The sequence below is a fragment of the Vipera berus genome (genome assembly GCF_964194415.1).
Source record: "Vipera berus genome assembly, chromosome: 3".
Classification (NCBI taxonomy): Eukaryota; Metazoa; Chordata; class Lepidosauria; order Squamata; family Viperidae; genus Vipera; species Vipera berus.
The window spans coordinates 18,178,765-18,196,449 of NC_138204.1; the positions used below are offsets into that span (position 1 = coordinate 18,178,765).

General features: G+C 41.7%; 1 protein-coding gene across 1 annotated transcript; it reads left to right on the forward strand.

The window, feature by feature from the left end:
* Window positions 1-411: 411 nt before the first annotated feature.
* Window positions 412-17,141, forward strand: CYP24A1 (cytochrome P450 family 24 subfamily A member 1; the record flags this gene model as incomplete). Its single annotated transcript, XM_081322174.1, has 12 exons — window positions 412-675; window positions 1,498-1,688; window positions 2,907-3,000; window positions 3,709-3,805; window positions 4,438-4,529; window positions 5,409-5,520; window positions 8,600-8,745; window positions 10,468-10,634; window positions 12,159-12,237; window positions 13,968-14,159; window positions 16,289-16,400; window positions 16,944-17,141. 11 exons carry the CDS (start codon window positions 412-414, stop codon window positions 16,397-16,399), a joined length of 1,545 nt encoding a protein of 514 aa, XP_081178300.1. The 3' UTR covers window position 16,400; window positions 16,944-17,141.
* Window positions 17,142-17,685: the final 544 nt, after the last annotated feature.

Consider the following 17,685-nt stretch of genomic DNA (forward strand, 5'->3'; position numbering starts at 1 on the left):
TGGGGGCCGTGGCCTTCCCCCGCCCCACCCAGCGCCCTGCTCTCCTCCCCTGCCTTCCAATTGGCAAGCCCAGCTCCCGGCCCCTAACGCTATATATGCCTCGTTCCGCCGGGCTATGGGACCTGAGCAGAAGGGAGCGCAGCATCCTCATCCCGCGGCACTCCAGACCTTCCCTGCCGTTGCACGAGGGGAGAGAGAACCCCATCAGTTTCTTTCGCTTTGCCAGGAATCCCGACTGCCAGAGTCTTCCCGGAGCTAGATCGCGGCCCTTCGAAGTCCCCTTCCTAGTTCTTCTCCACCTTCCTCCCGCGCTTGGCTTTCCAGAGTATAGCCCTCCTGCAGCTGGAGGTTCTCCGGCGTTTGAACCATCCATCCATCCACCCACCCAACCTTCCATCCAGTACCAGAATCATGAGTTCCCCTTTGAAGCGAGCCCCCTTGCTCAGCTCTCTCCTAAAGCTGCGAGGTCCCAGGAGCGCACCTGCTTTGCAGCAGCAGCAACAGGTGCCCACTTCGTCCGTGTGTGCCTTGGAGCCCAAGGCTCAGGTGCCTTCTTGCCCCATGCATGGTCCCCACTCACTTTCTGCTCTGCCCGGTCCCATCAAATGGCCTCTGATGGGCAGCCTGGTAGACATCCTGTGGAAAGGGGGCCTCAAGAAACAGCACCAGACACTGGTGAGTAATCTGTGTTTTCCCCCTTCCCAATAGATCCTTTGCCCAAAGTTAGTGTTGGCTGACTGTTGAGGGTCGCTTATGGCAAAACACGTAGTTCTTTGAATGGCAAAAGCAGTTGCTAACCCTCTCTGGCCTAAAGGTTTTAGTGGCAGGATTGGAAAATATCTCTAAGGATTACCTCCAAGGTCCCTTCCAACTACTACTACTACTACTACTACTACTACTACTACTACTACTACTACTACTATTACTTATTATTATTATTATTATTATTATTATTATTATTATTATTATTATTATTATTATTATTATTATTATTATTATTATTATTATAGTTTGGAAGGTACTTCAAAGATCTTCTAGTTCAGCATCTCCTATCATTGTGATGGACTGAGCAGACTGCAGAATTCTCAGACTGCTTTGGATCAGTCTTATCCCGTCAGTCTTCAGCCAATGCAGGGAATCAGTCATTGGGGGCATCTTAAACAGGTGACCGTTCTTGCATCTTGTTTAAAAACTCATTAAGGAAGAAGGAGCAACCACTTTTTGAGATAACATGTTCTAACATCATGACACTAGGACGTTCTCAATCAAATGCTTAATATAAGCTCCATCATCACCATTTCAACAGATCTGTTCTGGTCCATCTTATGTCTGAAGGAGATGCGTCTTACAGAATGCTAGATAGCCATTGTTGTGAGCTGAAAGTTGTGTGTACTGTACTGTGTATTTATTCACCTCTTCTTTGCAAGGAAGTCTGTGACTGAGTGCTTGGCTGCCCGATTTAACCTCCCCTCCCCTTTCTTTTCCCTTCTCTTCAAGGCTGAGTACCACCAGAGGTTTGGCAAAATCTTCCGCATGAAACTTGGGAGTTTTGACTCAGTTCATATAGGCGCACCTTGTCTGCTAGAGTCTCTCTATAGGAAAGAAAGTGCCTATCCTCAGCGCCTGGAGATTAAACCCTGGAAAGCCTATCGAGACTATCGTAAAGAGGGCTATGGGCTACTTATCCTGTGAGTAAAGATGTGGAAGGACATATGCCGCTTTGTGCTGAAAATGCCCTGTGCTTATGTTGGCTTGAGGTTTTAGTGCAAGGGATGCTAAGAGCATGTAGTTCAGATTGCTGTTTCATAAGTACATTTGAGCCTTTGGTAGTAGTTTCATTATTTATAAATATTAAATGATTGTGGGAGAAAAAGTCAATATGCCGTTTATATTTACATTTTCTTTAGGATTCTTTGTCTTTTGGGACCACATTCAGCTGTTTTATCCTGAAAGCAAGCAAGTTTATCATAGTGACAGTATAGAGAAGCAAACTGCAGCATTATCCCAGTTAATTTGGACTTAACCCTCCTGGCAACATTAGAATGGAAGAACTGCAGCAGGAGAAAGGCAGTTTTTAGATCAAATGCACATAAGATAACACTCAAGCTAGAAGGGAAATGCAGAATGTAAAGAATGCTGCTGAGCTTGTCGATCAGATGTTCGGCAGTTTGGCGGGTCGAATCCCGAGTGCCGCATAACAGAGTGAGCGCCTGTTACTCATCCCAGCTTCTGCCAACCTAGCAGTTAGAAAGCACGTAAAAATGCAAGTAGAAAAATAGGGACCACTACGGTGGGAAGGTAACAGCGTTCCGTGCGCCTTTGGTGTCTAGACATGCCGGCCACATGACCACGGAGTCATCCTCGGACAAACGCTGGCTCTTTGGCTTTGAAACGGAGATGAGCACCGGTCCCTAGAGTCGGAAACGACTAGCATGCATGTGCGGGGGAACCTTTACCTTTACCTTAAAAGTAAGAGATCAATGGCAGCACTTAGTACATCTTCCCAAAAGCTAAACAGGACTCTCATAGTTTTAGGTCAAATTAAGTCAGAAAAAAGCTGCAGAAAACCACATCCATAAGGTATATTTGCTCTTGTGCCCAGGGCTCAAGCTTGACTAAGGGAATTTTTTATCTTTATTTAAAGTAAATGATATATTGGGATGCAAAGCCATTTTCCCATATTATCAAATCTGATTAGTCTGCTTGCTTATCTTTCTTAAAGTATATTAGCATTCACTTATGAAAACTGCCCAGACTTAATATTGCTTTAACGTTTCCTCATACACGCATGCACCTTTCATTTTAACCAGGAAATGTTAAAAGGTTCACAGAGCCTTTATGTTCAATATAGTGGATGTGCTAAGTTGAGGGTGTCTTTTAATCACTTGAATATTTGTTTTTCACAGAGAAGGGAAGGACTGGCAGAGAGTAAGAAGTGCATTTCAGAAGAAATTAATGAAACCCATGGAAGTTGTAAAGTTGGACACTAAAATCAATGAGGTACTGCAGAAGAATAGGTGTTTAAAATTGCCTCTAAAAGTCTGATCCAGACACAGGTGTAATTTGCAATTTTGAATGCTCTTGTTATTGTGTGGACTACTTTAAAAGAGGGAAGAAAGAAATTAGAAAATTATCTCTCCAGAAATCATGTGAAATATTTCTTAACTTATACCAGTTGGAAATATACCGTAGTTGAAACAACAATTTTGAATGCATCTCACAGATTTCTCTGCCATGTAGAAATGTAGCACATCAGGGTACAGTGAAGGCTGCAACTTCCTTCTTCGCATGCCAAATTCCTATATGCAGGAAGGGAAAGAATTAAAGTAAAGAGCAAATATTCATGTCTAGCCTTCAGTTCCAAATGGTTTAAAAGCATATTACTTAATTTCTATTTCACTTTACTATTTCACTAGTATCCATCAGATGTTAATTATATATTTTTCTGACTTAGTTAAAGTTAGCAAATGAAAAGATCTTTTCCAGACCTAGGATAATTTTGATCACCCCCTTTTCTGTATCTTTTCCACAGCATCTGTTTTGTGATACACTGATCAGAACTCTGCATGATATTCCAAATGTAGAATTAGCATGCCATAGACTTGAAAGCATTATAATGTTAGTATTTTAAAATTTGATTCACTTCCTAATGACCTTTCATTTTTCTGATGCAGAACACTAAGAGAGCTCTTTCAATCTCTTCCATAGGTCCTGGCTGATTTTATGCATCAGATAGACACACTCTGTAATGAGAATGGACAAATAGAAGATTTATATTCAGCACTGAACAAGTGGTCATTTGAAAGTAAGTTTTTCATTCATTCTGGGGTCATTGTTGCTTTTTCTCTACACTAAAATGTATCCATATAGGCTAGCTTTCCCCAACCTGGAATTCTCAGAATGCCTTAACCAGGATGGCCGTGTTGGCTAATAATTCTGGGATTTTCCATCCCAATAGACCTGAAAGGCACCAGGTAAAGATCAGGTGAAGAGCGAATTTGGTGTAGTGGTTAAATTGCTGGCCTAAATACCAGGAGACCATAAGTTCAAGTCTCACCTTAGGCATGAAAGTTGGCTGGGTGGCTTTGGGCCAATCACTCTCTTTCAGTCCAACCCACCTGATAGGGTTATTGTTGTGGGGAAATATTTGCTACCTTGAGTTACTTATAAAATAATAAAGGTAGAATAAAAAAAAATTACAAACAAATAAACCTTGTCCATGTAGAGGGGAACTCTGGCCAGTTGCTTATTACTCAATGTGTTGTCCTTGAGGCCTCGTAAGTAGGTATTACTAATACCGTGGACATTATATATTAATTGCATCAAAAGGAGGGGATTGGGCATCATTTAAAATTCCCAGAGAGATATGTTAAGGAAAACGTGGTCAAGAAACTGGGCCATGTTTTTGCCATGATTTCTTTTTTATATGTATACTAGGTATTTGCCTGATGCTATATGGGAAAAGGTTTGGACTTCTGCAGCAAGACGTAGAGGAGGAAAGTTTGAACTTTATCAAGGCTGTAAAAACGGTATGAAAATGCCATGCACATGATAGCCAATCCTTTTTCTGTAAGATATTAGCAAGTCAGCCATGTCTGCTTCTGTGGGAATAAAGGGACTGCAGTCCAGGGACGCATCTATTTTGCTATTGCCTGTCCCAGCCTTTGCAATTATTCAGTTATGCAGTTCCAGCATGGAATTGATTATGGGATGTATTGTCTAGAAACCTTATCCCTTCTGAACTACGCAGAGATACTGGAGTTAGGTCTTCTCAGTAGTTTTCACTGACTGAGGCCCTTAACCTAAATAAATGGAAAAAGCCTTTGGTGCTCAATAAGAAAATAAGCTGCAAAGAATATTTCCAGCGTTCTAGGATAATGTCTTATAGTAGGCTGGGTCACTGGTTGATTGTCAGTTGCTCTACAGGTTTCAGGGATTTTTCCCCCCCACCTTCTATGAAGATGCCTAGAGACTCTCCTTGGGTCCTTCACCTTGAAAAGCAGACATTCAATTTCTGAGTGGTAGCCCTCCAGAAATACTTCAGATTGTTGCCCTCAGACATATAAATTATTATGTTCTCACAAAACCCTTAATCAGATAAATGAAAGTCCCACGTGCAACAATCGAAGCTTAGTTAATTTTAATCTTGTTAAACTGGGAAGCAAGGCCTAGTATGTGGTGCAAACCCCATTCATTGGATAAGACATAATTATATATAATTATATGTAAGGATTTCTATGATCCCAGGTCCACATGGAACAGCTTCTCCTTGGTATTCTAGTTTAGGGCCCAGGTATAGCTCAGTTTATTGAATCTAAGTTAATCCTTTCTCTAATGGTAAAATATATATTCTTTTGAACTTTTCCTGGTACTTTAATAATGGTGTTTGTTGTTTTCATTATATACAGATGATGAGCACTTTTGGCAAGATGATGGTGACGCCAGTTGAACTCCATAGAAGTCTAAATACAAAAGTTTGGCAAGCTCATACAAATGCATGGGATAATATATTTAAGACAGGTAATTAAATATATTTAAGACAGGTAATTAAAGATTTGTAAGGACACGGAAAATGTTTTGTGAAATATGTATTTGCATCTTAGGTTTGGCAGTGGATTTTGCATCTTGCATCAAGAAACCAGCCTGGCTATCTGGAGTTCATTTATTTTCCTGAACCATTTTGTGGGATAGGTCAGATCAATGTTTTTTCAAACTTGACAGCCTTCAATTCTCCAGTCAGAATTCTGGGAGTTGAAGTCCACACATCTTAAAAGTTGCCAGGTTTGGGGGGAAAAAACTGGGTTGGATGAAGAGAGAATATAAATCTTTACCAAATCACTAGACTCAGTGGTTAAAAAAACCTTTTATGGGTAGTCCTTGACTTGCAATGTATAGTGATCTTTTGAAGTTACAACAGCATTGAAAAAAGTGACTTATGACTGTTTTTCACAATTACAACCATTGCGGCATCTTCATGGTCGCATGATCAAATTACAGACTCTTGGCAACTGACTTATATTTATGACGGTGGCAGTGTTTTGGGGTCATGTGATCAGTCTTCTGATAAGCAAAGTCAATGGAAAAGCCAGATTCACTTAACAACTGCATTATTAACTTAACAACTGTGGTGATTCCCTTAAGAACTGTGACAAGAAAGGTCGTAAGATGAGGCAAAGTTCACTTAACAAATGTCTCGCTTAGCAACAAAAATTTTGGGCTCAATTGTGGTCGTACGTCAAGGACTACCTGTGTCTTAAATCTCCCTAAACCACGTTCAACAGACTTACCAATATTCTAAAATGGATACTTAACCTTTTTTCTGTTATTAGTTACAGTTGGTATGAATACTGGATTGTATGGCTTAAGTTCACCATGGAATGAGTAAAAATACTAGAATGGATTATTCAGTTAGGCAAATGTTTAGTTCTCTCCCACACAGATTTGAACATTATCCTTATATCCCTAAGTTTCCTTCAGTGAATCTCAGAGGGATTATTATAATAGAATAGGGATCTGAACCTTATTTTTGCATACTAACAATCTTCATGCTTAAATGAAAAAGGAACCAGTAGCCCTTTTTGTAAACCAGCTTCTTAAAACCTGTGGTTCTCCAGTCCTATTGAAACTCATTCTCCCAGAATTCCCTGTTTTCAGACTGGCTGGCCAGTAGTCCTGGGTGGGTGATGCAGTCCAAATACATTCAGAAGAAGATAGATTGGAGAAGATCAATCTAATTTACAACATTTCTTGATCTTGAATATTTTAATTTCTCATAATTTAATTTTAATTTCTCAAAGTAGACATTTGAGGCTTCTACACCATAATATTATTTATTTAGTTTATTTATTTAGTTTTCTATACTGCCCTATTCCCGAAGGACTCAGGGCGGTTTACAGGGCAATATTGAAAAGACAATATAAATTAAGATAAAAATAGAATTAAAAAGAATTAAATTAATAATAGCCCAACAATAAAAAAATGTTAAAATTTAAAACTAAAACCCCCCTCAGTCCAGGCCGGATAAATCGAAAAGCCAAGTTTTCAGGTCCCGGCGAAACGAGCACAGGTCGGGGGCAGTCCGGAGTTCCACAGGTAAATCATTCCAAAGGGCAGGCGCGCCCACAGAGAATGCCCTCCCTCTGGGGATCACCCGCCGGCATTCCCTGACCGGCGGCACCCTAAGGAGACCCTCCCTATGGGAGCGCACAGGACGATGGGAAGTTGATGCCAGCAGCAGGTGTTCCCTTAGATAGTCCGGACCCAAGCCATTTAGGGCTTTATAGGTCATCACCAGCCCCTTGAATCTCACCCAGAGGGCAACTGGAAGCCAATGCAGCTCGCAGAGAAGAGGTGTTACATGAGAATATCGGGAAACTCCCATTACTACTCACGTGGCTGCATTCTGCACCAGCTGAAGCCTCCGAGTGGTCCTCAAGGGCAGCCCCATGTAGAGAGCATTACAGTAGTCTAAACGGGAGGTCACGAGCGCATGAGTGACTGTGTGTAGGGCATCTCGGTCCAGATAGGGGCGCACCAGGCGAACCTGGGCAAAGGCCTCCCTGGTCACGGCTCCTATATAATCTTCCAAACTGAGCCGTGAATCCAGGAGAACACCCAAGTTGTGAGCCCTACCAATGGGGGGTAACACCTCACCCCCCATAGTTAACGATGGACAAAACTGGTTCTCCCAAGATGCCGGTATGCACAGCCACTCAGTCTTGGCGGGATTGAGTCAAAGCCTGTTTCTCCCCATCTGAACCCGGACCGCCTCCAGGCAACGGGACATCATGTCGAGGGCATCACTGGGTTGGTTCGGTGTGGAAAGAAAAAGCTGGGTATCATCAGCATACTGATGATACCCCACCCCAAAACCACGAATGAGCTCACCCAGCGGCTTCATATAGATGTTGAACAAGAGGGGAGAGAGAACCGACCCCTGAGGAACTCCACAAACGAGAGGCCTCGGGGTGGACCTCTGCTCTCCCGTCAACACCGACTGCGAGCGGCCCAGGAGGTAGGAGGAAAACCACTGTAAAAGAGTGCCCCCCACTCCCAACCCCCTGAGACGTCGCAGTAGGATACCATGGTCGATGGTATCAAAAGCCTCTGAGAGATCTAACAGGACTAGGACTGAGGAACATCCCCTGTCCCGAGCCCGCCAGAGATCATTCACCAGTGCGACCAATGCCGTCTCCGTGCTGTACCTGGGCCTGAAGCCCGATTGGTACGGGTCTAGATAATCAGTTTCCTACAGGAACAAAGGAAGCTGATGCGCCACCACGCTCTCAACAACCTTCGCAAGAAAGCGAAGGTTGGAGACCGGACGATAGTTATTTAAAATAGCCGGGTCCAGAGCAGGCTTCTTGAGAAGGGGCCTCACCACCGCCTCTTTCAAGGCAGTAGGGAAGGTATCCTCTCTCAAAGAAGCAGTTATTACTGCCTGGAACCAGCCTCGTGTCTCCTCCCGAGCTGAATACACCAGCCAGGAGGGGCACGGGTCCAATAAACACGTGGTGGAGCTCAGTCTCCTCATGGTCCTGTCCACCTCATCCAGGGTGATTATTATTGTTTAATCATCACTTCCTTTTTTCTCCTCCAGTGAAATGCTCCATTGACAGCAGGCTGAAGAAACACTCTGCAAATCCCTCTGAAGATTTCCTCTGTGACATCTACTTTGGGAGCCAGCTTTCGAAGAAAGAACTATATGCAGCTATTACAGAGCTTCAGATTGCTGGGGTTGAAACGGTAAATACTGTTAGCTTCTTTTCATTTGTAAATGAACAATGATTTCAGGTTTCTGATAATCTGCCACACACGACAAAGGCTTTTTCCTTCTTCTGCAGCAATCTACCCACACACCATTGTGTGATTGTCACTGCTTTGAGATATTGCATTTGGGCTCCATAAGCTCTTTTTTCTGTCTCTAGACAGAATACAGAATTCCATACGGCCCTGGAGTCTATCCTTTTCATTCCTACATGTGATGGAATGTAGGGGGAAGTGGTAGAATTGGCTATGGTGATGCAGCAGTTTCCCAGGAAGGAGAAAGCACATTCCAAGGAAGGGAGAGAGACAAGAGGCAACTCAACCAAGAACTGGATAGGAGACAGAGGGAGAGATTTAAGATGGCCACTCCCTAGAATCTTCCAAGGCATATCCATTAGAGTTAGAGTAGTGTAAGTTTAGTCTGGCAAGATTCTGTCTGTATATTCCGAGCACATAAAGAACTGAATTTTGGCTGGATTTTTCTATGTTGTTTTTGGGTTGGGCCAACATATCTGCTGGGCTGCGTTGCAACAAAGATCCATCTGCAATAGAATCTTCTGGGATGGAAAAGGTCTGGATATGTTGCCCTAGAACAGGATGTGAAACACAGCAGAATCCTAGAGATATAGTCAGTTGCAAGTATAACTAATTAGGAATTACACAATTACATGAATGTAGACTTATGCAGATATTCTGCTGGTACAAGTGTGAGGTAATGTAGAGTGCAAACTGGTGCCTGAAGCCACTGGAAATATTGTTGCCATGTTCTAATTTTCAGCACGGCAGAAAGGGGAAAATAAAAAAGAGCAATTAATTTCATTTTGATTAAATCAAATTTGGTTTTCATTCTAAACCTCCATTTCTTGTTGAATTTTGGAAGAGGGACATTTGAAAGCTGTGGGAGGGAGTCTTTGACCCTCCCAAAAGTTCTGCATTTTGATGGGGTTGATGGGACCAACCGTAGCATCGTTGGAATCACTGCAATATATAGACCTACCTCAGAGACCTGACAGGGAATCAGCTTGCCCAGTTTATTGGAGATGGGGCACATATATTTTGACCCATATTTCACTTTTTGTCTTCTTGCATGCTGGCCAACTCCTTGCTACAGATGCTCTGCATTAGGGGAACCAGATTTTACTTATCCACACTTGAGACTAGAGGATTAAGGCACAATCTTATAATACCAATATTTTCAGCATTTTATTAAAGTTATTCTTACATTAGACATACACAAAGCTTTGTGGATATAAAATTCCACTGAGTGGTTTGCCAAGAACCACATCAGAAGCAATAATGGATGGGACCTGGACAAAAAGTGTAATTTTATTTTCTTGGTTAATTAAAATTAAATGGTTAATGTGAACACCATCCAATTACACATTTAATAATATTTCCCCTGTTGCATTACAAATTTGTAATTCAGTAACGGAGGCTTTTAGAAGCTCCTGTGGCCTCAGGACTTTGGATTATCCATCTCTTGTTTCTATCAATCTCCAAATTGTAGGGTCACAGATGTTTCTCTAAATTGTGAAGCCTAATGTTTTTAAGTTTCTTCGCATTCCTTGGGTAAGAGCAAGTTCAGATTTTTTAACCTACCAAAGTTGCCTATAAAACAAAATCAACTTTTTTAGCACGATGTGTTTAGGTTTCTTTTGCTAGTATAATAATCCAGAGTGATTTCTGTTTCTTTTTTTTTAGACTGCCAACAGTTTACTTTGGGCTCTATACAACATCTCCTGCAAGCCAGAAGTCCAGGCAAAACTGTTTGAGGAGATACAGAATGTGATTTTACCTGGAGAAGACCCAAATTGTGAACACCTGAAAAAAATGCCCTATTTGAAGGCATGCCTGAAAGAGTCAATGAGGTAAACTGACTCACAAACCTAAGAATAAAATTATTCTTTCCCCTTGAATTGGCAGCTGTAGAGCAAAAAATTCAAGTACCGTATTTTCTGGCGTATAAGACCACTGGGCGTATAAGACGACCCCCAACTTTTGAGAAGACTTTCAAGATTTTTCGTCTTATATGCCAGAAAATACGGGTACATGCCAGTTGCCAAGTGTCTGACACAAACCTGATTTAGCCCCGTCTGATGCAGATGGTGCAAAGCCGCCCTTTTGAAGCCCAAAGGGGCTTTTCCTTCCACCAACCCTTTGGAATACACGCAGGAGCTGCGTTCACATGACGCGCTCTTCCAGGCCAGACTCTGCAAACGGCACGACAGAAGCCGCAACCACCGTGGGAACTCCAAGTCCCCGCCTTTCGGCAGCCTGCACAGCCAAGCGCGATCCGGCTTTGAGAGCACATTTGCAGACAGAGCAGCCGCCGCATCTGGAGCCAAGCCCCACCCGGGAGGTGGTCAGCCAGGCGGGCCCGGAAGACGCGCTGGAGAGCCGGGCTTGGGGCGGCCATGCCGAGGCCGGCTGGCGAGGGTCGCTACGTGGTCTGCAGGCGAGAGGAGCGCCAGGCTGCCAAGTACCGCTGTCCAGGCTGCCAGGAGAGATAGTGGGTAGCAGGGCATGCTCTGCTTATGTTCAGATGCCGCTTGGGTGAGGGTGAGGGGCTTCCTGCCGCTCCTGGGGTCTGGCATTTGCAAGGGGGAGGGGAAGGGGCTTAGAGGCTCTTGGGGGTGGGAAGGGAGGGTCACGTCGGAGGGGGGACTGGACTAAGGAGGCTTGAAGTTGCTTTGCAAGAACGGGGGCGCTTGATTGATTTATGTACTATTTTCCGGTGTATAAGACGACTGGGCGCATAAGACAACCTCCGACTTTTGAGAAGATTTTCATGGGTTAAAAAGTCATCTTATACGCCGGAAAATACAGTAACTATTGATAGCTCAAAGGAAGGCCAATGTAAGATGGATACCTAAATAGAACAGGCTGAAATTCCACCTAGGCCACCTTTTACTCCTTGTTTGAGGACAAAGAGCATGGTGCAGTGGTATGTGGAGAAGACCTTGGGAGACAGGGGAAAGAGATGCTACCTAGGGAACAGTCAGATAAGAGATAGCATAGCCCACAGATGGATAATGGACAACACAAAAGACCAGCAGGGACCCTTCCTAAGGTTGGCACACCTGTTTTAAAGTTCATTCCCAGTCTTTAAAATATGTAGCAATTTTCTTGGAAGGGTCTTCTCTGCTGTGAAGAGTGAGAAACAAAAAGAATTTTGAAACATTTACTCCAAACCTTTCTAAAATAAGGATGTTAACACAACATCCTTAACCAGCTTATTCATGATGCTCTGAGCAACAGGTTTAGAAAGTCACTTGGGTTACCTCTGAATGTTTTGCATAGTCCAGCTGATAATGTGTGTACCCCTTGATAGATAGGTTTGATACCCACCCACCACACAAAAAATAAAGTGGACTTATCTCATTTTACTGTAGGTTAACACCTTCTGTGCCATTTACCACACGAACCCTTGACAAAGAAACAGTCCTTGAGAATTATGCTCTTCCAAAAGGGGTAAGTGACTTCCACCACTTACATACTGTAATTTATTTTGATTAAATGGTGAAATGTATAACCTGGTTTTTTTTCTGCCAACAACAGCATTGATGCAAGATGTGACTGGCCTTATCATACTTGCTAGCATGTCAATGGTTGGGAGTCAAATACTTGATAATCTTTGTGTCGTGATATATGCCAGGCATAGTGCTGTAATTGCTTTTAAATCTCAAATCTCTTAGATATACAGGAACTAACTCAAAGCTGACTCAAAAAAAATCATTTTTACACCTCTTGGTAGCACTTTCTCACATGATTTCTTTCTATTATGAGCTGGGAGTACACACAAAGTGTAATGAGTTTAACATTGATTAAGCAAAAAAAACAAACAAACCCTTATCTCCCTCCCTCCCCAAAATCCAGAAAAAAATCCTTATTCTATCCATATGTATGACACCCAGCTTTTATCCATTTCAGCCTTTACTCACACCCACAAATTATTGTCTGTAGACTTATTTACTGGATTTATTAGGCCACCTTACCTCAAGTACATGATTCTGGGTGGCTAACAATATGAAAAATAATAAAAGTACATTTTTTTAAAAAAAAAGATGAAACAGAACAACCAAGAGAAAATTAGAAAAACACCACTCAGCATAACCCAAAAATGGGCTCCATCACACACTTGTGGCCCTCAGACTCAAATATATTACTAAGAGCTCACTGAGCAAACAGTAGATCTTATTTATTTTAAATTCTACTCAACCAGCATTCATTGTATCATTGTGTGTATGGGGAGGTATTTGGGAAAATTGAATAATGACAGCTGCCTTGATATCCATGTTGATTTATAGTCGCTATTTTAATAACAACTTCCTTAACCAGCTTATTCAAGAGGTTATCAATAACATTCTTCTTGGTTAGACTTAACTTGATGAAGATAATGATTTTTTTTAATCCCATTTATATCCCGCCCTTCTCCGAAGACTCAGGGCGGCTTACAATCTAAAGCACAAATCAATGTGCTTAGCAATTAGATTCAAAGTATTGATTGAATTCAGAAAATAAGTCAATTCAGTAAGCGGATTAATTGTCCTGTGTGAACATGATCAGTATATATAAACAGACATTTAACCAGTGCAGCTCCTCCCTGAACCCCATTGTAGTAAAGTTATTGGGGAGAAGAAAATCATTTATTGATTATTTAGTGATCTGCCAAGTGAAATGCTAAAACATATTTTCACATCATTGCCCTTCCTAAAATTTGTATCTTAAATTATAAGGCCTGATCCTGATCTCTTAGAGGTGTGGAAATCTTTGTTTTCTGTAGCATTACTTAACATGTTTGAAATCTGATCCTGATCCTAAAAATGACTCCAAGTCAAGTTAAATCTCATTTAACTTGTCTTTAAAGAGGGGAAACAACCCTGTATTTTTCTCGCTAAGTTTTCCATTTCTCCAAAGAACTAAAATCCTGCCTGTTTTAATTCACTGAAAAATATATATTCATTGCAAGAAGTTTTGAAAATTCTTGTCATAATTTTATCTCTTGTTGTTGACTATGATCTTTCCTTTGGATTGTGATACGCATCTACTTTGGGTTCAGCATCAATGTTTCATTATAGGCAACTTCCTTGGGTCTTCCCCGCCCCCGAAGCAAAATATGTCCATGCTCTATGCTCCACTCACTTGACATTTTCCTCACTGCTCTGTAAATACACTTTGTGTATTTGTGTTTGTATTTACAGACGGTGTTGATGATTAACACTTACGCTCTGGGATGCAATGAAGAATATTTCAGTAACTGGAGTGAGTTTCAGCCAGAGCGTTGGTTGCAAAAAACCATCCATCCATTTTCTCATGCTCCCTTTGGCATTGGAAAAAGAATGTGTGTTGGGCGCCGACTGGCAGAGCTGCAACTTCAACTAGCTCTCTGTTGGGTAAGCATTCAATTATGTTAGATACATATGTCTCCCCCATTAATCTGTACACAAGAGTAAGCATTCTATGGCAGCAAAAATGTATTCCATTGTAATGGAATGTATGGAAGATCTTGGAGAATGAGGGAAAGAGATAGTACCTAGGGAACTATCCGACGAGAGAGGGGAAAACCCACAGTCTGAGAAAAAAAAATCTTAAGAAAGACCTGCCTCAATTGATCAGACTGTTAAAAGTGAAGGTGGGAAAGTTTGTACTTTCAGATTTGCATGAGTCTGTTAAAGTAGCCTTACAATAATGTAGCATTAACTCTTCTAATTGTGTTTGTTATCTGGTTTACCTGGAAGACTGACATCCAGATAGGTTACCTATGCCTACATACCTTCTCCACTGCAATTTTGTTAATCCCCGAAGGTATTTAGCTTGAGAGACAGAGATCTGAGAGCCTAAGGCTTTTTTTTTTCAAAGCAGGGAACATAGCAGCTTTGCATGTACCATAGCAATGCTTGAGCTTAATGTTCTTCTTCAGGCATGGCCACAGGGGAAGATATATGTATGCTTCTGCTTTGGTTTTGCATTCTTCATAATTCTCTACATCCACTGAATCCAACTTGTGTACGAATCTTAAACTGTATTAGAAGAAACGAGCACAGATTACAAAATTGGCTAGTTTTCACAGCTCAGGATTTAAAGGAAGGACTTAGCTGTGATTAATTTTTCAATGGGTGAAGAAACTCTTGGTTTCCCTCCTTGTCATCACCCTGGAGGGAGAGCCTGGAAGAGCAGTGAATGCAAGCTTTTTGTTTCATTTAGCTAAATTATTAAAATATCAGTGGAAATTTATTACAATCTTTAATACATCAAGATTGATTTTTTTTTTAAAAGTTATAGAACAGCTTACAGTTGTTCTTAAATGAAGTGTGGGGGCCAGGATCTCCTGAGAAACAATCTGGGCAAAGTTTTTCTGGGCAAACCCTACTGAAAGAACCAGAAAGGGTAGTAAGGTAAAGGTAAAGATTCCCCCGCACATGTGTGCTAGTCGTTTCCAACTCTAGGGGCCGGTGCTCATCTCCGTTTCAAAGCCGAAGAGCCAGCGCTTGTCCGAGGACGTCTCCGTGGTCATGTGGCCGGCATGACTAGATGCCAAAGGTGCACGGAACGCTGTTACCTTCCCACCAGAGTGGTCCCTATTTTTCTACTTGCATTTTTACCTGCTTTCGAACTGCTAGGTTGGCAGAAGCTGGGACGAGTAACAGGCGCTCACTCTGTTACGCGGCACTCGGGTACATTGGAGCAACTTTTCCCTTTGTCCTGGAGGGTGAATTGTCTTTTTTGACAAGATGAACTTCCAATTTTTCATTAAATTCAGGAGGAGGACTCTCTTTGGAACAGAGGCTGGGTGGTCATCTATCAGAGGTGCTATAGTGATCCTGCACTCAACAAAGCATTGGATCAGAAGATCATTTCCAATTTTAGGGTCCTGTGATTCTGTTTTGGAGAAGTGACCAAATGATATAGAAAGCATTGCTACAATCCTTCCTACCTAAAAATATTGCTTATTTCTCTTACTGAAAGGGGTGAACCTTTCAAAGCCTTATGAACTTTAAAAGGGACGTGGTGGCTCAGTGGGTTAGGACGCTGAGCTTGTCGATCAGAAGGTCGGTATTTGGCGGGTCAAATCCCGAGTGCCGCGTAACAGAGTGAGCGCCTGTTACTCGTCCCAGCTTCTGCCAACCTAGCAGTTCGAAAGCACGTAAAAATGCAAGTAGAAAAATAGGGACCACTACAGTGGGAAGGTAACAGCATTCCGTGCGCCTTTGGAGTCTAGTCATGCCGGCCACATGACCACGGAGACGTCCTCAGACAAGCACTGGCTCTTCAACTTTGAAACGGAGATGAGCACCGGCCCCTAGAGTTGGAAATGACTAGCATACATGTGCAGGGGAACCTTTACCTTTTTTAAATAAACTTTACCATATCATATTTTCCTACTATTACTGCCTGTGGGGGTTAAACTTTGACACAGACACTATATTTTGCTTAACTGACAGGTTCCCCAACTCAGAATACATCTTGATTACAGGTTGGGGAGACTCTAATGAACTTCATTTTTCCCCCCTTTGTATTACAGCTTATACGGAAGTATCAGATTGTAGCTACTGACAACAAGCCGGTAGAAGCTCTTCACTTAGGAATCCTCATTCCCAACCGAGAACTTCCCATTGCATTCAAACGACGATAAGGTAAAAATTAGTGTTCCATTATGGAGTTAATTATATGTTTAAGGTGATCTTTAAAGGTCAAAGAGAGAGAAACCTCAGGGATAAAATAAGGATGACTGGCAACTCTTAAGAGTAATTCTACTTTCATGCTTTTGAAAAGGAAATTTCTAGCCCTCGTGATTGCAGACGGATGGTGAAAGAAAAGAAAGGAGGAAAACAATTCAATTTGTCAGCATCCTACATTTTGAAAGCATATGCAAACACACATAAACATTTGGGCCATGATAGATAATTCATTTTGTCAAGTACAAAATCCATCTCCAGGTGCAATAATTGAATAATTAAAAGATTTAAATTTCTTAAATCTGATATATGGATTGAAGATTCCTTGTGCAAATACACATGTGTTAGGAATGAAATAAGTAGGACATTTTAAAGTCTTATTCTGCTCAGTTATTTTTTTTAATTTGCCTACTAAGGCCTTTCATAAATATATCTTTGCAAACAAAAATGCTAGTTTTCGAACTCAAGAATTTATTAAGTTGTCTCTTTGTTTTCCCATAGATTCAACTGGAGAAAGAGCTGACACTTTTGGTAGACAGCATTCTTGAATTTTGGATTCCCAGATCCTGCTAGAGTCTAGTTATATTTTGAGCGATGTGTGTTAACAGCAAGGTCAGAACAGCAGGAATCCAAAGCTAGCTTGAAGGCAAATCAGTCAAGCTATGTTGAGCACACCTTAGCAGTCACCTCATATTATTGTAAAAGCTATACCTGTTCCAAAGGTATGCAGTAGAAGAATGGCAGAATTACCAACTTGGCAGATGACAGTAGCTCTTTTCACCTAATCTTGGGATGGAAGAAAAGTCCATTCTTCTCCGTCTGCTGCTGTGAAATGTACAGTTCTCGAACTGTGCAGTTAATGTTTGTAGGAAAACAATAATCACAAAGTGATAGAATAAAACTCTGAGTTTACTCTTAACCTCAGGATGGAAGCGCTGGAGGAGAAGTTTTGTTTCGCCTCTCCCCAAGTCCTTATGGAATTTTAAATGAAGATCTTTGTCTGAAAGAGGGTGAACATGATTTGCAAAGAGACGTCAAATAATCTAAGGGATGGACTGTGTTAGATATCCATAAAGGGAAGAATGGCAATAATAGAAGCACTACCCTTTCAGCATTAGAGGAGGAGAGTTGTGTTAATCTATGGTGACAAGAAATCTGGAATGAATGCAGGGTTTGTAGAAATGCTAAAGGGCTGCATTTGCAAAACAAAGTATGTCTGGTTCTCTCTGATGTTTCATTGTTA